The following is a 22,239-nucleotide window of genomic DNA, read 5'->3' on the forward strand; positions in this document are numbered from 1 at the left end:
TGTTTTTTCTGATTGAGCCAGTGTTATAGTAACATCATTAGACACTATTCTAATTGAGCTGTGAATTGCTGAGGCCTCTGCTAGGGCACTTAACCCTACAGGATCTGCTTCATTCTTTATATTTAAAATGCGTGTTTAATCTTGTCTAAAATTTGCCTGTTTTCTTATGTTTAAACTTTACTTATTTCAGTTGTTTTGTTCCCCCCAGCTTGTGCCTAATTTTTTTTTTCATTTTTTATTCAGTGATTTTAGAGTGAATGGTTTTTTAAACATCATGTTAGCCATTTCAGTGCTCATTGTACATGTTTGGATTTCCTTTTTTCCCCTAGAAGATTTTGTAGTTAGAAACTTTTGTTTTGCTTAAGAGATGATTAAAGGTGACTCTGAGGTGACAGTCATGTATAAAACTAACCCAACTAAAATGGTTGTGATTGATTTCATTTTTTTCTTTTTTTCTTTTTTTAGGCAAGAAACAGATTTATTAGGCTAGGACGCTTGTGAGACATGCAAGCAGGCAGGCAAGGAAGCTCTGCCTTATTTCGTTATTTTCTACGCTAAAGCTAAAAGAGTTAGATTAGCATAACATAGAATTTAATACCATTTGTTAAATTATCAAATTTTGAGGGTTTTTCTCTGTAGTTGATGAAGATTCACTTGTGTTAAAGAGAAATTCAAACAGTTGACAAATATGTTTAGATATTATTCATTTGTACAACTTTTAGTATGATACTTTTTGCATAATAATATGCCAAAAACTGCTTAATAGTGACTAAGATTTAGAAATTTTGGATTTTTTTATCATTCTAAAATGTGTAATTTTGGTGATAGGGAATGCGGCTAAATTCCAGTTTCTCAGGAACAAGATATTTTAGGTTGTGTCACCTTGACACTATTACGTGGTGTAACTGGCATCCAGGAAAAATTTTTTTAGCCATGAGAGTGGATAAAAACTAGTGATAAAAACTTACATATATAAAACTAAGATGATAGGTCCTCAGAATTTTATAAAGTCAGCTTATTTACTACTACAAATTATATCATAGGTCAGATAGATAGCTAATACAGCCTGTAAAGAGTGTACTTTTACATCTTAATTGAAAAATGGTGATAATTGTAAATACCTTTAAGCTTAAGGAATATATTTCATTTATATTTTAAATGAGAATTATTTCAGTTTGAAAAACTTGTAACTGTGTGGTGTTTCATTGCTTTTTTACTCCCAAAGTTTAGGACAGTGGTCCTCAACCTCCTCTACACTTTGAAATCTCTCAGAGAGCTTTACAAAATACTGATGGCTGGATGCCAGCTTCAGAAACTGTGGTTCAGTGCAGATCAGTGTTCTAAAGTGGTTGAGCTACCTTTTTCTTTTTCTTTTCTTTCTTTTTTCTTTTTCTTTTTTTTTAAGGGCCGCACCTGTGGCATATGGATGGAAGTTCCAGTTCTACCCCTGGCCTGGGAACCTCCATATTCCACCAGATCTGAGCCTCGTCTTTGACCTGCACCATAGGTCGAGGCAACACTGGATCCTTAACCCACTGAGTGAGGCCAGGGATCGAACCCACAACCTCATGGTTCCTAGTCAGATTCATTTCTGCTGCGCCATGACGGGAACTCCAAGATATGATTTCTGTGTCTTAATGTAAATGAATGTATGTAATTCAGGTCTTTTTCAAGTCAAAATTATTTCAAAATGTAAGACTGAATTAAGGTTATTAGTGGTTTCACTAATGAATTCTAAAACATTTGTTATTAGTAGATGGGCAGTCATTGTAGTAATTGAATCATCTGGTAAAAGGATGACTGGAAGTAGTGCTTAATAGGGTGAGATAAACCAGGAATTATTGAACATAACATGGTAGATGTGTCTGTCCTAGATATCTCCTACAAAAACTAATTGAAGAAAGAATTTTCCGTATATAGATGTTGAAATTAAGTGGCTAGCCAATAGTAAGAAAAATGACATAACTTCTGTGTAATTAGTCTTTTTGGTTAGTTTCGTATATCTGTGACATTACAGTTCGTTTCAGTGTCTTTTTGGTAATTTGTCAAGTGAAGTGTGTAGGCTAGCATAGACTATATCAATGTTTTATAAAATAGTACCTCAGACTCCTAGAGTGCTTTAAAAGGTAGGGCCCCACTCAGTGTATATTTAGTAGGCCTGGGCTAACCTGCAGGGGAAGTTCTGATACAGCTCCTTTTGAAAGAATAAGCTAGGTAACTTGATGGTCTCCTTTGTTTAGAATATTTTATGAGGAGGAGTTCCTGTCATGACTCAGTGATTGACGAACCCCACTAGTATCGATGGGGACACGGGTTTGATCCCTTGCCTCCATCAGTGGGTTGAGGATCTGGCATTGCCGTGAGCTGTGGTGTAGGTAGTAGACTTGGCTCTGATCCTGCATTGCCTGTTGTGGTGTAGGCCAGCAGCTGCAGTTCCAGTTCCACCCCTGGCCTGGGAATCTCCGTATGCCACGGGTGTGGCCCTAAAAAGCACAGAAAAAAAAAAAAAAGAATATTTTATGAAATGTACTTTTCTGTCATTAGCTATTAAAATTCACCCTACTTTACAAAATTTTAAAACAGTGTTTTCCAAAGTGTGGTCCACAGACTCCGGGGGGGTCCCCATGACCATTATCTTCTAGGGGTTCATGAAATCAGAATTATTCTCATAATAAAGCAGTTGTTACATGCTTTTTTACTGTGTTGACATTTGCACTGATGGCGAGGAAGCAGTGGTGGGTAAACCTCTGGTACCTTAGCATGAATCAAGACAGTGGCACCAAACTGTATTAATTTTTATTGTGTTCTTCAGAGCCACACACGTTAAGCTTTTGAAAAAAATGCCAGTTTCATTTAAGAATATTCTTGGTGGAGTTCCCGTCGTGGCACAGTGATTAACGAATCCGACTAGGAACCATGAGGTTGCGGGTTCAATCCCTGCCCTTGCTCAGTGGGTTAACAATCCGGCGTTGCCGTGAGCCGTGGTGTAGGTCGCAGACGCGGCTCGGATCCTGCATTGCTGTGGCTCCAGCGTAGGCTGGCAGCTACAGCTCCGATTGGACCCCTAGCCTGGGAACCTCCATATGCCGCAGGAGCGGCCCAAAGAAATAGCAAAAAGACAAAAACAAACAAACAAACAAAAAGAATATTCTTGGTGAAGCAGTAAAAAGTTTTAGTTTTAAAATCTCTACTCTGGAGTGCATTCTTTTCCATATTCAGTGTGATTAAATGCAAGTGTGTAAAGTATGCATGTTAGTATTCAATGTTCGTCTGTAGCAAAAGCACTTGTATGATTGGTTTGCAAACTAAACTAGCTGCTTTTTTAACGAAACACTGCTTTTATTTTCACTTAAAAGAATGACTGATATGGAGTTCCTCGGTGCCTTAGGTTAAGGATCAGTTGTTATCACTGCTGTGGTGTAAGTTTGATCCCTCACCTGGGAACCTCCATATGTTACCTGAGCAGCCAAAAAAAAAAAAAAAAAAAAAAGAATGATTGATAAACCATAGTTATATAGACTTAGATATTTGGCAGACATTTCTTAAAAATGAGTAAAGTAAGCCTGCCACTCAAGGAAAATATCTATTTGCTGCCAATGATGAAATCTGATCTTCAAGTGAAAATTAAATTTTTGGAAAATTTGTATCTGCCACTATGGGGCTAGCTTCCCAATGCTTAACAGATTTTTCTGATGAGATTGGTGATGATGTTTAGGAATTGTGATTTTTAAAAATATATGTATCGTAAAACAAAATGTGTCAACATTTGGAAGGTCTGTGTAACTCACTAACTGATATTTTTCCAACTGACCAGTTCATGATGTTACAAAATCATGCATGGGTAATCGATCCATTCAAAGCACAATATAGACCAGTGGATTTTCATATAACAGCGCCAAGAAGTTCATTGATATAGTTTCAGATTCCACATTGCAACTAATCTTTCGGAATTGCCATTTGTGTTTTGCTTTGGTGTTGAATAAAAGATGAATATCCATATTATCTAAAAAGGCCATTGAAATAGTCCTGTCTTTTCCAATTATCTTTGTAAGGCACATTTTGTTCATACACTTAAACATCACATCACAATAGATTGAATGCAGAAGCAGATATGAGAATCCATCTGTCTTCTTTTAAGCTGGATGTTAAAGAAATTTGTAAAAATGGGGAATTCCTGTTGTGACACAGCAGAAATGAATCCGACTAGGAACCATGAGGTTTTGGGTTCAATCCCTGGCCTCACTCAGTGGGTTAAGGATCTGGCGTTGCCAGGAGCTGTGGTGTAGGTCACAGATGTGGCTCGGATCCTGCATTGCTGCTGCTTTGGCTGTGGCTGTAGGCCAGCAGTTGTAGCTCCGACGAGACCTCTAGCCTGGATGTGCTGCAGGTGCGGCCCTAAAAAACAAACAAACAAAAAAAGTAAAGAAATTTGTAAAAATGGAAAACAATGTTATGCTGATTACTGATTCTGCTTGTTTTAGAAAATAGTATTTTTCATAACACATTTAATTAACATATAATGGGTTTATTATTATTTTAGATTAATAGAATAAACATTTTAATTTGTGTGATGGTAAGTGTTAATAGATGTAACTCACATAAACACAGCCTATTTGAAATTCTCAATAATTACTGTAAGTAAGTGGACCAGAGACTAGAGAATATGACAATTACTATTTAAAAATAACTTATCTATATTATTGATAAGATTATTGATTGGTTCCATTGTTTGTGAGTTTGTATTATATTGCTGCTGTTTCCGAGGGTGTTATTAACTCAGTTTTTGTTCAGTTAGTATATACTGGGAAACATGTAGCCGTTAAGTAAAAAGGGAATTAATTCCTTGGTTTGGTCTGCAATCAGAACTGGCCTTAGATTGCTGGATTCAGGTCATAACTAGTCAGTATCATCAGGATTATTTCTCTTAGCTTCGCTTTCCTTTCTGTGAGTTTTAGTATCAGGTCGGCTCCAGACTGACTATTCCCAGCTTCAAGTTCAAGCCCAGCAAAGAGTTTTTAAAAATTTTTTTTCTGTAGTTCCAGCAGAAGTCCTGGAGCTGTGTCACTAGCCTGACTTGGGTCCTCTCCCATCTTTGAAACGGCTAACGTGGGTAGGAGGTGGCTTTGGTTAGTCAGGAGTAGGATTGTCCCATCTGCCCAGATGGGGAGAGTCCCCTTGGAAAATTAGAAGAGGAAATACAGGTTGGCAGACAAAAACAGATGTCAACTAGAGGACTTAATGATTCACCTTTTAACAGACTCTCATTTATTCAGAAAAATGTTAATTTCAAAATAAGATTATTTAAGGTGAAACCGGTATACTAATGTGACATTTAAGTCTAAGCCCCATGAGTAAACAAGAAGCGTATTTCTAAATTTTGTTCCTTGTAGTTCATCTTAAAGTTATCACAAAGATGTTCTTTTTGTTGCTTTGATTGTACTCTTCCCATCTCAGATCTTTATAATCATTAATACCTGTGTATATAGTCCTTCGTGCTCTTGGAGGTTCTTCTCCAGATGCCCTCATTTTAACAAACTTCAATTCTCAGATGTTCCTCTGTTTAGACTCTAGGCTGTAACTTGTGCTCTGGGCAGTTGAACTAAGCCCTCACACCCCCCCTTCCCCCGCCTCCACCTCCCCTGCTGTAAGCCTTACTATGCTTAGAATTTCTTCCTAGTGATACTTCCCCAGGTCAGGCTTTTTTTTTTTTTTTTTTTTTTCCCATACGCACTTTCTCGAATATTCCCATATTTGATCAATAACTAAAATTATCTGTAGCTTCTAGAAAATATACCTGTTTGTTTCACATACATAATATAGTCAATAATCCAGAAGTAAACAGACAGCTAAGAAAAAAAGTCAACATTCATTAACTAAAGTTTATGAATTTCCATGAGAGCCTCTCAGACCAGCACTCAGCCTTTTTAATTTCAGAGAGTATTTTAATTATCTTGGTTTACCTGGCTTTGTAATCCGTGGATTTGCCTTACTCCTATGATCAACATCAAGTGTCAACTTGGGTTTAACAGCAAGCCTAGAGACAAAGCACAAAATAAGTAGACACAAGAACAAACCTCTGTCCCTTTTGCTGACTTCCTGTCCTATTACCCCATCACTATGTGATGGTTTATTCTATTGTGGTGATCTGTAATATCTCTATGTTAGAGACTTTCAAGTAGGCTTAACTTCTGTAATGAGCTCTTTTCAAACTCAGCTTATTTACAGCTGAATTTGTTATCTACCCTCTTTTTGAAATCTTTTTTCTTCATCATTCAGTTGACCTATCTAGTCAAAACTATCTTTTGACTGTCTTTTCACCCCTTATACTTAGTTGACTAAAAAAGTCTAGTCTGTTCTGCCTAGAAACATGTTACTGTTTCCCCCTTTTCTTTCCATTGCCTGTGTCCCTAATCTAGGCCCTGTCACTCTTCTGATCACTGTCTCCTAAGTAGTTTTCTGTTCCCCTTTGCAAGGCTATTCTCAGTGTTCTTACCATAGTTTTCTTTCTAATGCATACCTAATGCTGTTATTCCTCTCTTTCTTTCCTACCATAAACCTACTCTAGACAAAACATCTGCATTCTTGTCCCTCTGCTTTTTGCTATGATTTTCCTTCAGCCTGGCAAATTCTTACTCACATGTGGTAGTTATTAGTACTATTCCACCAGTATCCTGATGGCTCTCTTCTGGCACATGGTAATAGTGTACTTCTCTGTCTCTCTTCCCGATCTTGAAATTAGGCATGGTGCTGGGTTTTTCAGCTTTGGCACCATTGATATTTTGAACTGGATAAATTTTTGTTGAGGGAGGCTGTTCTGTGCATTGCAGGATGTTTAAGCAGCAGCTCTGGCCTTTACCTACTAGACAGCTTCCACCTCCCCATTCCAGTTGTGGCAATCCAGAATGTCTCTAGACATTGTCAGATGTTCCAGGAGGAAAGAGTTGTCCTAATTGAGAACTACTGGCATAGCTATATGACTTGGCCAATCCAATGTGAGCAGAAATGATAGCCTTTAAAAGACAGTACATGTATTATCCTGTCTTCTCTGCCATTTAAGGACATATTTAGAGATGGAGCCTTTGTGGGCCTAATCCCTGAGAGATGATAATGAGCAGTGATAGGCATTGCTGTTAGGGCATATATCTGTGGTTGACAAATAGTTTATGCAGAAAACAAACCATTGTTTTAAACTGGTGATATTTGAGGGGTTGGTTGTCACTGTGACATAAACTAACCTAGCCTGACTGATACATCACGATAAGACTTACCATGCTTTCTTATTTCCAAACCACTTTAATACCTACATCTTTTAGGCATCTATTACTTTGTGTAATGATATGTTTGAATTTTCTAGATCAGTGGTTGTCAGTGGGGTAAGAGATGTTGTGGAAGTTAGTGGGAGGAGCTTTGGTAAGTTGGGGCCAGGAAAACCATCCTGCAGTATGAAAGACTGTGAAGGATTTTCTGCATCCCACAACACTTTTTTTTTAAAAATTATAGTTGATTTACAATGTTGTGCCGGTTTCTGCTATATCATAACACTTTTCAGATGCCCCCAAAAAGCCTTGTAGGAGGAAAGCATATAATTAGCCTATAACATAACTCTATCTTAATGTATGCTCAATTTGAGGAAATTAATTTTCTCCTAATACAGTTTCCTATTTGAAGTTGTTGAATTTGGAACTTAATCAAGAGTTAACCATTTTGGAAAATTCATGCCACCAACTGCAGTGCCACTGTGCCAGAACAGCACACCTGACTTGGAAGGTCTGAATTTGTAGCTATCATACTATGGTGATTCAACATATTAGTGCAAGCAGCTAGCTTCTTTTTTTCCTTTTCTATTTAGGGCCACACCTGTGGCATATAGAAAAAGTTCTGGGGGTAGGGGTCCAATTGGAGCTGCAACTGCTGGCCTACGTCACAGTCATGGCAATGCGGGATCCAAGCCCCATTTGCGACCTATACCACAGCTTGCAGCACCTCCAGATCCTTAACTCACTGCATGGGGCCAGGGATCAAACGTTATGGATGTCCACACCCTCATGGATACTAGTCAGATTTGTTTCCACTGAGCCACAATGGGTTCTTAGTCGGGTTCCATTAGTCCCACTAGTTGAGTTCTCAACCCACTGGACCACAACAGGAACTCCCTCTAGTTTCTGTATTATACTTTCCTATTTTGTTGATATCCTGAGGATTTTTATTGAAATGCATGCTTTATTATATATTAATATTTTTCTCCTGTATACTTAGAGCATTGTTAAATTTTAAAATTATATGTAAGTTAGAACTTTAAGGATAGCTAATGGGGTGACATAAATTTTTTGTTACAAAAAATGGGATGTTCATGGTAGAGTTGAGAACTGCTTTCTGATTTTGTGCTCTTTCTGTATCTGTAGTGCTTTGCTAATAGCAGGTGCAGTATTTGTAGGATTGATCGATTATGGTTCCCAGATTGCTTTTATGTATACTGTTGCATTTGATTACCATAGCCAATCTATAAACTTGGCAAGGCAGATATTGTTCCCATTTTATAGATGAAAGAATTGAAAGGGATGTTAACTTGCCCAGTCATGCTGCTAGAGCTTTGATTAGAGTAAATAATTTTGCTTATACCAGTCAAGTGCTCTTGTCTACTATTATTCCATACCACTCTTTAAAAATTATAATCTAAAGTTACTCAGTATGGAAAAACACCTATATATACCCTGGTTGGTATTATTTTTTTTTATGCAAGGAACTTTTAAATTGTGTTTCAGTTACTTGTCATAGGAATACAACCAAGACAAAAATGTGAGAAAGCTGTGTTTAAGAAAGCAAGGACACTTCCACTAGTTTTCAAAGAAATGTACAGTTAAAACAGTTTCTGAGATACTATTGGGGCCAAAAATAAGATTTAGAGATGTGAACATCTGGCAGTGAGATTATGATGACATAGTTAGACCCAAACACTTTAATCACATTATAAATTTATACAAATCTTTGGGAATGTAATATTAGAAAATGAGTTCAACAGCATAAGTATTTGTATTCTTCAAAATTCATTGCAAGAAAATGATCTGTACTCAATCTACTAACATTTGCATGGTATTTGTCAGGAACTGTGCATGGTACTGGGAATTTCTTTTTTTTTGTTTGTCTTTTTGTCTTTTTTCTAGGGCCACTCCCGCGGCATATGGAGGTTCCCAGTCTAGGGGTCTAACCAGAGCTGTAGCCACCGGCCTACACCAAAGCCACAGCAACGCAGGATCCAAGCCGCGTCTGCAACCTACACCACAGCTCACGGCAACGCCAGATCCTTAGCCCACTGAGCAAGGCCAGGGATCAAACCTGCAACCTCATGGTTCCCAGTCGGATTTGTTAACCACTGCGCCACGACAGGAACTCCTGGTTCTGGGAATTTCTAAGATGAGAAAGTATTGCTGTTTTCTTGAACTTCTCAATTTGTGGCAGCAGGGTGTGAAACAATCAAATAACCGTAATATAATGTGTTGGGTTATAATTGGGGTGTGTTTTTTGAGGGAGGGGTCAAATAATGTAGTAGAGAACACACACTAAACACACCAGGGAAATAGTTCTCAGGATTTTGGGGAGAGGAGACACTGTCTTAGGGGAAACTCTTGGGGAACTTACACATGCAACAGGCACTGCCAAAAAAAAAAAAAAAGTATTTTGAAGGATGGCTAGGACTTTACTAAGTGGACAAAAGTGGGACTGGATAACCTCAGCATGAATCTGAAAGCACATGTAGAAATGCATTGATTTAGAGTTCACGTCGTGGTTCAGTAGAAACAAAGCTGACTAGTATCCATGAGGATGTAGGTTCAATTCCTGGTCTCAATCAGTGGGTTAAGGATCCAGCGCGAGCTGTGGTATAGCTCGCAGATGCAGCTTGAATCTGGCATTGCCATGGCTGTGGTGTAGGCCAGCAGCTACAGCTCCAGTTCAACACCTGGCCTGGGAACCTCCATATGCCTGCTGTGAGTTTAGCCTAAAAAGACAAAAAAAGTAAAAGAAAAAAAAGAAACGCATTCATTTAACAATAAGGAGCACCTACATGTCCTAGAAATTGAACATATAATGATGAAAAGGACTAGTTCCTGTCCCTGAGAGCTTTCAAAGTCTAGGAATTAAAATTTTCATGACATTGGTATTCTGAGATTTCATGGTAGTGATTCTCTTGGGCCGGCTTTGAGTTGAAGATGTGTTTTGTTTGGCATACACTGTGGTTTTTCTTGCTCCTTTTCCTCCCTTCACCATAAGTTGCGTATATTTACTTTTAACTACAAATGGGCATTGAAGATGTGGCAGCTCAAATTCCACTTCTGCCGGTGAGTGGCGGCTACTTACTTTTTTTTTTTTCTCTTTATCTGCGGTGGTAGCATGTGGAAGTGCACCAGCTAGGAATCAAATCCATGCCACAGCAGCAGTTGAAGCTGCTGCAGTGACAATACCAGATCCTTAACCCACTGCGCCACGAGGGAATTCCACTGTTACTCACTTTAGATAGACATGCACTTGTACTCCTCAGTACTTTTCTTTACACCTGGCACATTTTATTCATTTGTATAATTTGCCCAAGTCCTGTATGCCTTTGTGTTGTGAGTCCTGGATGTGGTGTACTACTATTCCCACCCTCCTAAATTTTCATTGACAAATTTTAATAGGAGAAAATGAAGAAAAATGCATAATGTGTTTCAGGAAAATCGCCTTTTAAAACTATTAAGATAACCATGTTGGTATTCAGACAGTAGCTGCTAGCTGCTTTTTACTTAACATTATGTGCTAAGCGCTTCATGTAAGCTTTCTACTTTGAGCTCTGTATACACTCCTTTCAGTCCAGGTTTAAAAAGAGTTTAAGTAACTTAGTTTGTCCCACTACTTAGTTTAAGAACTGGGATTCTAATCCAGATCTCTAACTCCAAAATCACCAGACAGGTAATCTTTGGTTATCTGGAAAGTGTTCGTTTAGCATGTATTTACTGAATGTGGGCAAGTGGTTAAGTATTCAAAGGTGTAAGAAAAACTACTGCTTTTTCTCTCCCTGGGTTTTATAGTAGTTGAGACAGGCATTTATATAAAATTGGTGACAATTGAGGGGGGTATGTGTTAAATACTATGTGATATGAATTTAAATGTGGCCCCAAACTACAACACTGTTTGGTAGAATAGAAATTGGTAGAAATGATTAAAGAATCATGTAACTTTGTGAGAGAATGTAGGGATAATCAAAGTGAGAGGTAAGTCAAAGATAATTTACCAGACTTACCAGTGCTGGGTAATTGAGTGGAGTTCAAGCTGTACAAGTAAAGGTCATCAGAAGAGGAACAGATTTTGGTAGAAACTGATAAGTTAGTTTTATTAATACAGTGATGAAGGTATCTTGTTAAAGATTCAAGTAAATGGCCAAAGAAGGTAAGAGCAAAGTAAGCATGGAATGCAACAAAATCAACAAACAATTGAAAAACAACCCCTTAAGGAGTTTCCATCTTGGCTCAGTGGTTAACGAACCAACTAGTATCCATGAGAACTCAGGTTTGATCCCTGGCCTTGCTCAGTGGGTTAAGGATCCAGCATTGCTGTGAGCTGTGGTGTAGATTGCAGACGCAGCTCGGATCCCACGTTGCTGTGGCTGTGGCTGGCAGCTACAGCTCCGATTGTCTGACCCCTAGCCTGGGAACCTCCATATACTGTGGGTGCGGCCCTAAAAAGACAAAAACAAACAAACAAAAACAAACCCTTACAGGAAGTTCAGCCTCCACTCCTGCTTTATCTTATTTATTCTTAGGCTGATGGTCTTATTCTGTGTGGGTTAGGTAAGTTTGTGTTATCAGTGTTGAAAGGAGTTTTAATTAATACTTATTTTTTAGAGTTTAATTTCTGTGGAAAATAATTTATCCTCTTATGAGTAAAATATTTTGAGGAATTCAGTGGTCTCCTTTTTTTAAAAACAATAATGTTACTGGTAATACACATAGTGTAAAATTCACCCTTTTAAAAAAGTGTATGATTTGATGGTTTTCACTATAGTGACAGAGTTATGCAATCATCACCATATCAATTTTAGAACATTTTCATTGCCCCTGAAGAAACTCCAGACCCATTAGCAGTCAGTCCTCATTCCCCTTCCCATTACCAGTTTCTGACACATCCACTACTTTTTATTGCAGTGATTTTTCTGCTCTGGATATGTCATATAAATAGGAATATACAACATGTGGTATTTTGTGACCGGTGTCTTTCACCTCGTGTCTTCCAGGTTCATCCATGTTGTAGTGTGTATCTTCAGTACTTTATTCCTTTTATGACTGATAATATTACATTGTATAGGTATACTCATTTATACATTCATCAGTTGATGGGCATTTGGGTTGTATTTACTTTTTACCTATTATGAATGATACTGCTGTTAACATTTATGTACATATTTTTGTGTGGACGTAGCTTTTCCATTATCTTGGATGGAATTGCTGGGTTGTATGGTTACTCTGTTTAACATTTTGAGAAATTGTCAGACTACTTTCCAAGGTGACTGTACTGTTTTGCAATCTCACCAGCAGTGTATCAAGCTTCCATTTTTTCCACTTTCTCTCCAGTGCTTACTATCTATCCTTTTGATTTATCTAACCTACTGGGTGTGAAGTGATATCTTTTTGTAGTTTTGATTTGCAATTCACTAATGACAAATGATAATGAGCACCTTTTATGTGCTTTTTGGCCCTTCTTTGGAGAAATGAGTATTAGAATCCTTTGCCCATTTGAAAATTATTCATCTTTTTATTGTTGTTAGTGGTCTCTTATAACAAAGTTGGATGTTGTTAACGCATAAACAGCATCTGGTACCAAATGATGGTGGATTTTTCATGTGTATTAATGTTAGACTTTTAGGATGAACTAGTTGTTAATCAAGAATGTTTTAAAGTGCTGATCTTCATAAGTAATCCTTTTAAAAAGTTCTGCTAAGGTTTTACTTTAGGGTTTTTGGTACAGTCAACAAGACTTGATTGATTGAACATGCCTCTCTAATAATGAGAAGGCTAAGCTTAATATTTTTGTAATGTCAAAAACAGCAGCATTTTGTCATTTAAAACTCTAAGCATCACATTTTAATTACATTCATTGAGTCTTTGACTTAACCGAAGCAATTTCATCTTTTCCCAAGTAATCTAATCTACTTTGTGAAATGATTTCTGATATCTTTGTCTCATTTTTTTTAGGTTATCCTGAATACCACATGTTTAACAATTTCCCTTGCAACATTAGCCGTTGTTTTTCACTGCCTCCAAAAGATCAAAATTGCTCTGAAAATTGGAGACATATTTGATTTAAAAGAATAACTTTAACAAATGGACAATATGTCTATTACAAATACACCAACAAGTAATGATGCCTGTCTGAGCATTGTACATAGTTTGATGTGCCATAGACAAGGTGGAGAGAGTGAAACATTTGCAAAAAGAGCAATTGAAAGTTTGGTAAAGAAGCTGAAGGAGAAAAAAGATGAATTGGATTCTTTAATAACAGCTATAACCACAAATGGAGCTCACCCTAGCAAATGTGTTACCATACAGAGAACATTGGATGGGAGGCTTCAGGTTAGTCTTGTGCTTGAGTTTTTTTAATATCTTCTGTAGTGGCAGAGTTTTAAAAATTCTTGTTTCCTCTTAAGTTACTATGGGAAATTTAATGCTTGCTCCATTTCTTTAGATATTGTAGTACATCCTGTACCGATACATATTATGGGAGTATATGGAAGAATATATCTTAAAAGTTTTAAAATGTTTTGAATAAAAAAAAGTTCAGGGTAGAACATTTGAAAAATAAAAATAGAAGAAAACCCACATCTTAGCACTTTGGTATTCATCCTTGTAGCCGTTTTTTCTTTTTTGGTGTTACATGCACATTTAAAAAACTAAGCTAATACTCAGTCCTTTGATAATACAGAAATCTGATACTGTGTGTTTGGTATTTTTATATGAAAAACAATCCAGAAGATTTCAAATATGTTTTTAAAACTTGAGCTAAAAGCTTATATTTACAAATTATCTTTTCACGGATCAGATTTTTCATATAAGACTACATAATATATCACCTGTGTTTAATATTTTTAAAGAAACTTATAGAAAGCTTATATTGTTAGATTTAAAAATTTTATTTCTAGGCCGTTGTCATTGTTGCCTAGCTGGTAAAGAACCTGACTAGTATCCATGAAGATTCAGGTTTGATCCCTGGCCTTGCTCAGTGGGTTAAGGATCCAGTGTTGCCATAAGCCGCAGCATAGGTCATAGATGAGACTCAGGTCTGGTGTTGATGTGGCCAGCAGCTGCAGCTCCAATTTGACTCTTAGCCTGGGAACTTTCATAAGCTACAAGTGCGGCCCTAAAAAGACCAAAAAAACAAAAAAATTATTTTTAGATTTTAGGTATGGTTTCTTCATCAAACTCATACCTTTTTTTTCCTGTCTTTTAAAACCTGAGCATAAATCTTGAAATCATACCCGTGTTCATTGCTTTGTGACTGTGGCCAAGTGAGTTATTTTGAGCTTTAGTCTTCTCATTTAAGAAATGGGGATTATAATACTGACTTTGTAGGACTGTAAGGATTAAGTGAGAATGTATAAAGTGCTTTGAATAATGTGTGGTGCATAACTGATGCTCAATAAATGGTCATTAATTTTTCCTAGGTGGCTGGTCGGAAAGGATTTCCTCATGTGATTTATGCTCGTCTCTGGAGGTGGCCTGATCTTCACAAAAATGAATTAAAACATGTTAAATATTGTCAGTATGCATTTGACTTAAAATGTGATAGTGTTTGTGTGAATCCATATCACTATGAACGAGTTGTATCACCAGGAATTGGTAAGTAGACTTTTCTTTTATGCTTAGAAGCACAAAGAGAAAAGACCTCAACAGTGTTTTAATTTTTTTTCATTGTTTTAATTTTTCTAAGTTAAATTATAAATTTGGAGATAGCCTAGTACTTCAACTAAAGTTAAAAAAATCAGACTTTTAAACAAAATATAAGTATTTACTTTTTGTGTGTGTGTCTTTCTAGGGCTGCACTGAGGCATATGGAAGTTCCCAGGCTAGGGATTGAATGGGAGCTGCAGCTGCTGGCCTACACCACAGCCACAGCAACACCAGATCTGAGCTGCATATGCAACCTATATACCACAGCTCACAGCAATGCTGGATCCTTAAAGCCAGGGATCGAATCCAAGTCCTCACGAATACTAGTTGGGTTCGTTACCACACAGCCACAACGGGAACTCCCTAAATATTTAAATTTGAATTCAGAACAAATTTGTATTTTGACTGTTGAAGCTAAGTATACATAGTTGGTATTTTGCCCATTTAGAACATTGTTCTCGAAAAATAAGATGGAAAGCATTATAGAATTGAATACTTAGTTTATACATTGTTGAATAACATTTGTACTACTGTTCTTGAATTGACATGGTTCGTGCAATTTTGAATCCCTGGCTTAAATTTACACATTCTGTAATTTTAAATATAAAGAAAGTTATTTTCGTAATAATGATTAATATTTTATTTTCTTCTCTCCTTTAAAAATATAAGATCTCTCAGGATTAACACTGCAGAGTAATGGTAGGTAACCTGTTTCTTGTAACTTTCTCTCTTTTCTTTAATCCTGTCCTCTTTATTTTTTATTGCCTTAGAACTGGTTTGTATGGATGCTGGTAACACTTATAAGAAGAAACTTACAGCTTTGGAAATGTAGATTTATTTGGGGGGGGGGCACGTATCCAGCGTTTAAAACTGGATTAAATAGGCTGTTGGCTCTTTGAATTTGAACTGCTATTTATGACTGAAAGTAGCCTAAACAATATGATAGGGGAACATAAAACATAAAAAGGAAGAATAATGTTTAAATTGGTTAAAAACTGGCTATTTTGGAAGAAAATCTCACAGAACCTGTTGAAATATATATAACCTATGTTTGATAATTTAGAATCATGTGTAATGTTTAAAAACACCAAAATTCTAATTTTTCTTCATTTCAGCCTAACTTGTTTTTACGAATGACATAAGACTGCATTCTGTATTAATTTTTTTTTTCAGTTTTACATTTTGAGTAAATAAAACAAGGCTACTTTATATGCCAATCACAGATGTTCTAATCCTATTTTTAAGTGTTTTGAGGTGGGGAAATGGAATAAATGGGGGAAGGGGATGTTTTTTGTTTTGTTTTTGTATAATATTTGAGAATATTTAACAGAAATCTGTTAAAACTTTTAGCTTTTTCTTAGAATATGTTAATGAAATTTTCTTCAGGAACTAATTAACTCACAGAGAAATTCTGACAAAACAGCCACTATCGTCTTAGAAAGGTGTGCCATTATTCTGGAGGGAAATTAGTGGCTTAGCACCTCTTTTTTTGGAGAATTTTAGAAATGGGTCAGAAATATCATCTAACCTTAAGATTTAGGAAGAGCATGAACGTCTGCTTGTTTTTATTCTCTACTTCTCTTCTGTGTGAATAATAATAAAGGAAGACTCTAGTGCCTTTGATACTTGTTAAGGGTTAATTGGTTTCTGAGAACAGGAGGTTAGTGGTAGAAGCTGTTGTGGTCTGCAAAGGCCAATTTTAAGATTGATTGGGAAGTTCCATGGTGGCTCAGGGGATTAAGGATCCTGCATTGTCATTGCTGTGGTTTGAGTTGCTGCTCTGGCATGGGTTCAATTCCCTGGCCCTGAACAAAACAAAACAAACAAAAAAAGATTGATTGAGTAAAGCCCAGCTTCTTCAACCACACGAACATTGATATGTCACCTCTTTTCCTTGAAAATAAAAACTCTTCAGATCTTCACCATTTTCCATATGTTTTTGGAGAATGAAAGCTTTTTGCTCAGTGAGTGTTAGGGATTGGGTGACTGTAGTAATAACTATATCAGAATCTCCCTTGGAGGTGGTTGTGACAGGATCCAGTTCTGAAGACTCTTTCTTTTACATTGCTCTCTGTCCTAAAGTACTGCTGTTAGGTGTACCTGTTATTGATGGGCTTGTGTGGGTTGATAGCCTCTTTTTAGTTGCTTTGCGCCTAACAGTATTCAGCCTTATGGATCCCCCTAGTGGTAGTTATGTAAAAGCTGGCTTTAGTGGCTTCTTTCTTCAGAAAACAGGTAGTTCTCACAAGATGCCCCTCTAGATTTGGACAGAGAAATATGGTAGCTAAAAGTTACGAAAATGGGACCATTTCTTCACTTTTGAGTTGGAATCTTTGTTGTAATCATTTCCAGCCTGGCTCACCTCCTTTATGAAACTTTTCATGACCACATTGACTTGTGTGTTCATTTTAACAAATATTTAATGAGCATGTATTGCCTGGTACTGTGTTAGTTTCCAGTGACAGTAGGATAAATAAAGTATGTTTTTTTTCTACTCAAGGGAGCTCATAGTCTAGTGAAGGAAAGGAAAGGTAAATAAGACAGTGACAGTGCCATCAGACAAGCTCTGTGACCTGCTTGCTGGTTGTGATAAAGAGCAGAGACCCAGGATGAGCTCAGTGTCTTCAGCTTTTCTGTCCCCATTTACTCCTCATAGAACATTTTACAATCACTGCATACATGTATTACTGCTCTAAAGGTTAAATCAAAATAGCTAACACTTTCTAAGTACTCATTTTGTGTCAGTGATTTATAAATATTATGTTGTCATTCTCATAATACTCCTACATGGTAGGTGGCATTATCCACATTTTATCAGATGTAGAGACTGGTGTCTGGAGAGGTCAAAGAACTTGTCCAAGATTAGAAAGCTAGGATAAACTGGAGTAATGTGTGCTCACTGTTAGATATTTAACAATAGACAAATATTATAAAAGACTGTAAACTCCATGGGGGCAGTGGTTTTTCTTTTGTTTATTGATTTATCCCAAGTGCTAGAACAGTACCTGGAACATAGGTGCTCAATAAATATTTTTTCAGTGAATTAATTTGTTGAATGCTAGTCCATAAAGAGAAATACTTAATAGGTTGGTATCTGTTTTCTGGACTTTAAAAATATATACTATATGTTTTTTTAATTTTATTTTTTTGAATAGGCAATACATGGTCCATAAATCAAAATACTATAAAAAGGTATACAGTGAAAAGAAGTGCTCCCACCCCTGCCCCCATTCCCCCCTACCTCAGGTAATCACTTTTATTAGTTTCTGGTGTTTCCTTCCAGGGTTTCTTTATGCAGAAATACATGTATTACTTCCCTTCTTTCTTACACAAAAAGCATATTGGGCACTGTTCTGGACCTTGCTTTTTTACTTTCAGTATATGATTTTTTTAAACATGCATATGATCTTAGTGTACAATAGTGTTTTGTAACCTTTTTTTCTCTTGGCAAAAATGTATTGCAAACGTCTATCCTTGTTGATACTCCGTTTTACCTAAGAAACGTATATTTTAGTTATTTGATTAAAGAGACCTGTACACTAGTAGGAGTCCCAAACTTGCATTTGGGAAGGTTTAGCCAGTATATTAGGCAAGAAAAAGTTATGAGGCATAACTCTTTATTTTTTGTCTTTTTGTCTCTTTTTAGGGCCACACCTACGGCATATGGAGCTTCCCAGGCTAGGGGTCTAATCGGAGCTATAGCTGCTGGCCTATACCACAGCCACAGCAATGCTAGATCCAAGTCCCGTCTGTGATCTACACCACAGCTCATGGCAACACCGGATCCTTAACAACTGAGTGAGGCCAGGGATCAAACCCACAACCTCATGGATACCAGTCAGCTTTGTTTCTGCTGTGCCACGATGGGAGCTCCTATGAGGCATAACTCTTTAAGAGCAGAATTCATTCAGTTGTTATGATTACACATTAAGCCACAGGGTCAACTGGAAAGCAAAAACATGAGTATAATAAGTTGACTAGCTATTGAGTTCCCTGGTGGCTCAGCAGGTTAAGGATCTACTGTTGTCACTTATATGGCACAGGTTTGGTCCCTGGCGCTTAGGAACTTACACATGCAGCAAGTGTGGCCAAAAAAAAAAAGTTGACTATCTGTATCCTCAAATCAATAACTTTCTCCTTATGTACTAGAAATACCAATGTCTTGGTAAAAAGATCCCAGTCACTATAAACAACAAAAACCCTAAAATTTCCAGAAATTAAATAGTGATGTCAGGATCAATATGCAGAAAATCATAGGACTTTATTGAAGAGTATAATTTAAAAAAAATTAAATACAGCCATACTCACTTTATGTCCCAAATGATTTTTTCTTTGCATTTTTATAATTTGGCCAACATTAGTGATTGAGTAGATAGATCCAGCTTTTTTTTACTGACACATGATATCTTAAGCTCCTATTGGTTATCTTTGGTTTCCATAGAATTTTCTAAAGAGAAACTCTTTAGAGTGGAATTTATGATCTTAAAAATATCAATATCTTCATTACTTTTGATTCATGAAAAAGTCCTTTAAGAGATTATATGTAGGAGTTCCCATCGTGGTGCAGTGGTTAACGAATCCGACTAGGAACCATGAGGTTGCGGGTTCGGTCCCTGCCCCTGCTCAGTGGGTTAACGATCCGGCGTTGCCGTGAGCTGTGGTGTAGGTTGCAGACGTGGCTCGGATCCCGCGTTGCTGTGGCTCTGGCGTAGGCCAGTGGCTACAGCTCCGATTCGACCCCTAGCCTGGGAACCTCCATATGCTGCGGGAGCGGCCCAAGAAATAGCAAAAAGACGAAAAAAAAAAAAGAGATTATATGTAGAAATCTGAATAACAGATTATTCTTACCTCTTTGAAATAGTCTCAGTTTAATAATAAAAAAAAAAAAATAGCCCTGTAACTAACGGGCATTTATTTATGTGTAATAGAGTTTTTCAAAGATTGACCTAGGGAAAGTTACGGGGCACTATAAGGGGCACTATATGCTGATTGCTAATGGAAAAGACAATGTCTTTTTGTGGTCTATTAATTGCTTTAAAAAGAGGACCTAGTATTAGAGTTCAGTGGTTTGTAAAATTCTGGGGTAATGTTAGTTCAGACACAGTAAAGGGTTGTAAACCTCAAACTGTACCCTAAAAAGAAATGGGGAGGTTATGGGCAGAGACGCATTGATATTATAAATGCAGTTTCAGTTTTCTTTTTTTCCTCATGACAAAACCAACTAATTGTTCCCTGGTTTGTTCAAGGAAAGGTATTATATCAGCTAGCGTCTAGCTTTGCTTATTAAGGTGTAACTACACAGGTGAGAGATGTTTTACTGAGTTTTTTCACACTATGCTTTATCAAACACTGTTATTTGGATTGAGTTTCTAGAAATTTCTCTTTGACTCACCTTTTGGAATTTTTCTTGTTCTAATGTTTTAAGGGACATTCAGTATGCTTCACATTCAAAAATATGTTACTTAATAATTGTAGATCCCGGAATTGGATAGCTGTCAGAGCCCACTCATATTGCAAGTAGCAAAAATATAAAGAGTAATTACTTTATCTCAATTTGGTCATCTTAGCTAGGTAAACTTTTCCCAAAGCCATTTAATTCTTGTCTACTTTATATTATGTATTTAAGATGATTATTACTTACAAATTATTATAAGAATACCAAGAAACTAAAGAATACCTTTTCAGGACCATTGCCGGAGGTGGGCAATGTTTCAAGGAATCTGTCAGATTGATCTGATGCCATTATCTCTGGATAAATAACTTTGTTGTGATAAAATAGTATGCTTTTAAGATAGTTTGAGAAAATTCTGAGACTTATTTATACTATAGTTGATTTTATGTGTTATATTACTTAAAAGACTTTTCTTTTGTAATAGAAATTTGTAAGATACTAAAATATGTTTATTTTTCCGTTATAGCTCCATCAGGTATGTTGGTGAAGGATGAATATGTTCATGACTTTGAGGGTCAGCCATCATTAGCCACTGAAGGGCATTCAATTCAAACCATCCAGCATCCACCAAGTAATCGTGCATCGACGGAGACATACAGCACCCCAGCTCTGTTAGCTCCATCTGAGTCTAATGCGACCAGCACCACCAACTTTCCCAACATTCCTGTGGCTTCCACAAGTGAGTTGTAGAGTCACATGTAGTCAGCAAGATGAATTTTCCTAACCATTGAGTGTTTATAGGTAGTCACTTGGAGGAAGTAAGTGTAAATTAAAAGTACTGTGATAGCTTTCATAGGTAAACAAGTGTTAAATAGGTTTTTTCAGTTGTCCTGGAAAAAAATGGTGTTTATAATTCATTTAAATGTTCTTATGTTGGTGTGTAGTCACTTGGAATTTAAATAATGATTTAAATTAATGGTCTAATTAATACTTTATTTATTATATGCAGAAGTCTCTTGAGCTTTCAGATACATTTTAGGAGAGAAATATTTAAGTTGTCAAAAGTAGTTTTGGACCAAGATGTTTAGAAAAATCTGTGTTAACGGAATTGCAACTTTCCTCTAATCAGTGTTTTTATTTTGCTTTATCTGACAGAATATTACTATTATAGTCATCTCAGTCTCTCATTGTGCAAACTTAGAAAAAGGGATCTGGACAAATTTGTTTATAAAACACAACCCTCAAGGTAGATGTTAAATATGTTAGTTTTGAAATAAAGCCAAATTCTACCTATCTCCCCCCACACCAAAAAGTCTGTTTTTAGGAGTTCTCATCGTGGCTCAGTGGAAATGAACCTGACTGGTATCCATGAGGATGTGGGTTCAATCCCTGGCCCCTGCTCAGTGGGTTAAGGATCTGCTTTGCCATGAGCTGAGGTGTAGGTAGCAGACATGGCTCAGATCTGGCATTGCTGTCTCTGTGGTGTAGACTGGCAGCTAGCCTGGGAACTTCCATATGCCGTACCTGCAGCCCTAAAAACAACAACAGCAAAAAAGTCTATTTTCAAAAGGTTCTTCGCATTATAGAGATACCCACCTTCCCTGCCATGTCATGGAGATAGAGGCCTCTTAGGTTCAGCCTCTTTTTTTTTTTAAATTAATCACAGAAAAGGATCTTGGTATTTGTATGGTGTTATTTGCACCTAGTTGCTAAGGAGATTATCAAAGCCCACGTCAGCAGTAAATTGTTGGACTGATACTTTGTTAGTTGATATCAAAAGAAGCATCATTCTCTTAACTTTAGTATCAGGTCAGATTCAACAAAGAAATTTGATCTTTGGAATAAATGGAAGACTGATTTCTAAAATTCAGTTTTTAGTTTTCCCCTCTTTAATTCATTTTACCTCTGCAAATAATGTCTTTTATCTCTTCAAAC

General features: G+C 36.8%; 1 protein-coding gene across 5 annotated transcripts in view; it reads left to right on the top strand.

The window, feature by feature from the left end:
- Positions 1-22,239, top strand: part of SMAD4 (SMAD family member 4) — a 111,659-nt gene that overhangs the window by 54,787 nt on the left and 34,633 nt on the right. For all 5 annotated transcript variants that reach the window (XR_297958.3, XM_013985326.2, NM_214072.1 and 2 more), the window contains 4 exon segments: positions 13,221-13,598; positions 14,687-14,861; positions 15,582-15,611; positions 20,831-21,043. Coding sequence is in view for 4 of the 5 variants with exons in the window: in XM_013985326.2 (XP_013840780.1) it covers positions 13,350-13,598; positions 14,687-14,861; positions 15,582-15,611; positions 20,831-21,043 (667 nt within the window). In the remaining variant the exon portion in view is untranslated.

This window comes from Sus scrofa, chromosome 1 (genome assembly GCF_000003025.6).
Source record: "Sus scrofa isolate TJ Tabasco breed Duroc chromosome 1, Sscrofa11.1, whole genome shotgun sequence".
Lineage (NCBI taxonomy): Eukaryota > Metazoa > Chordata > Mammalia > Artiodactyla > Suidae > Sus > Sus scrofa.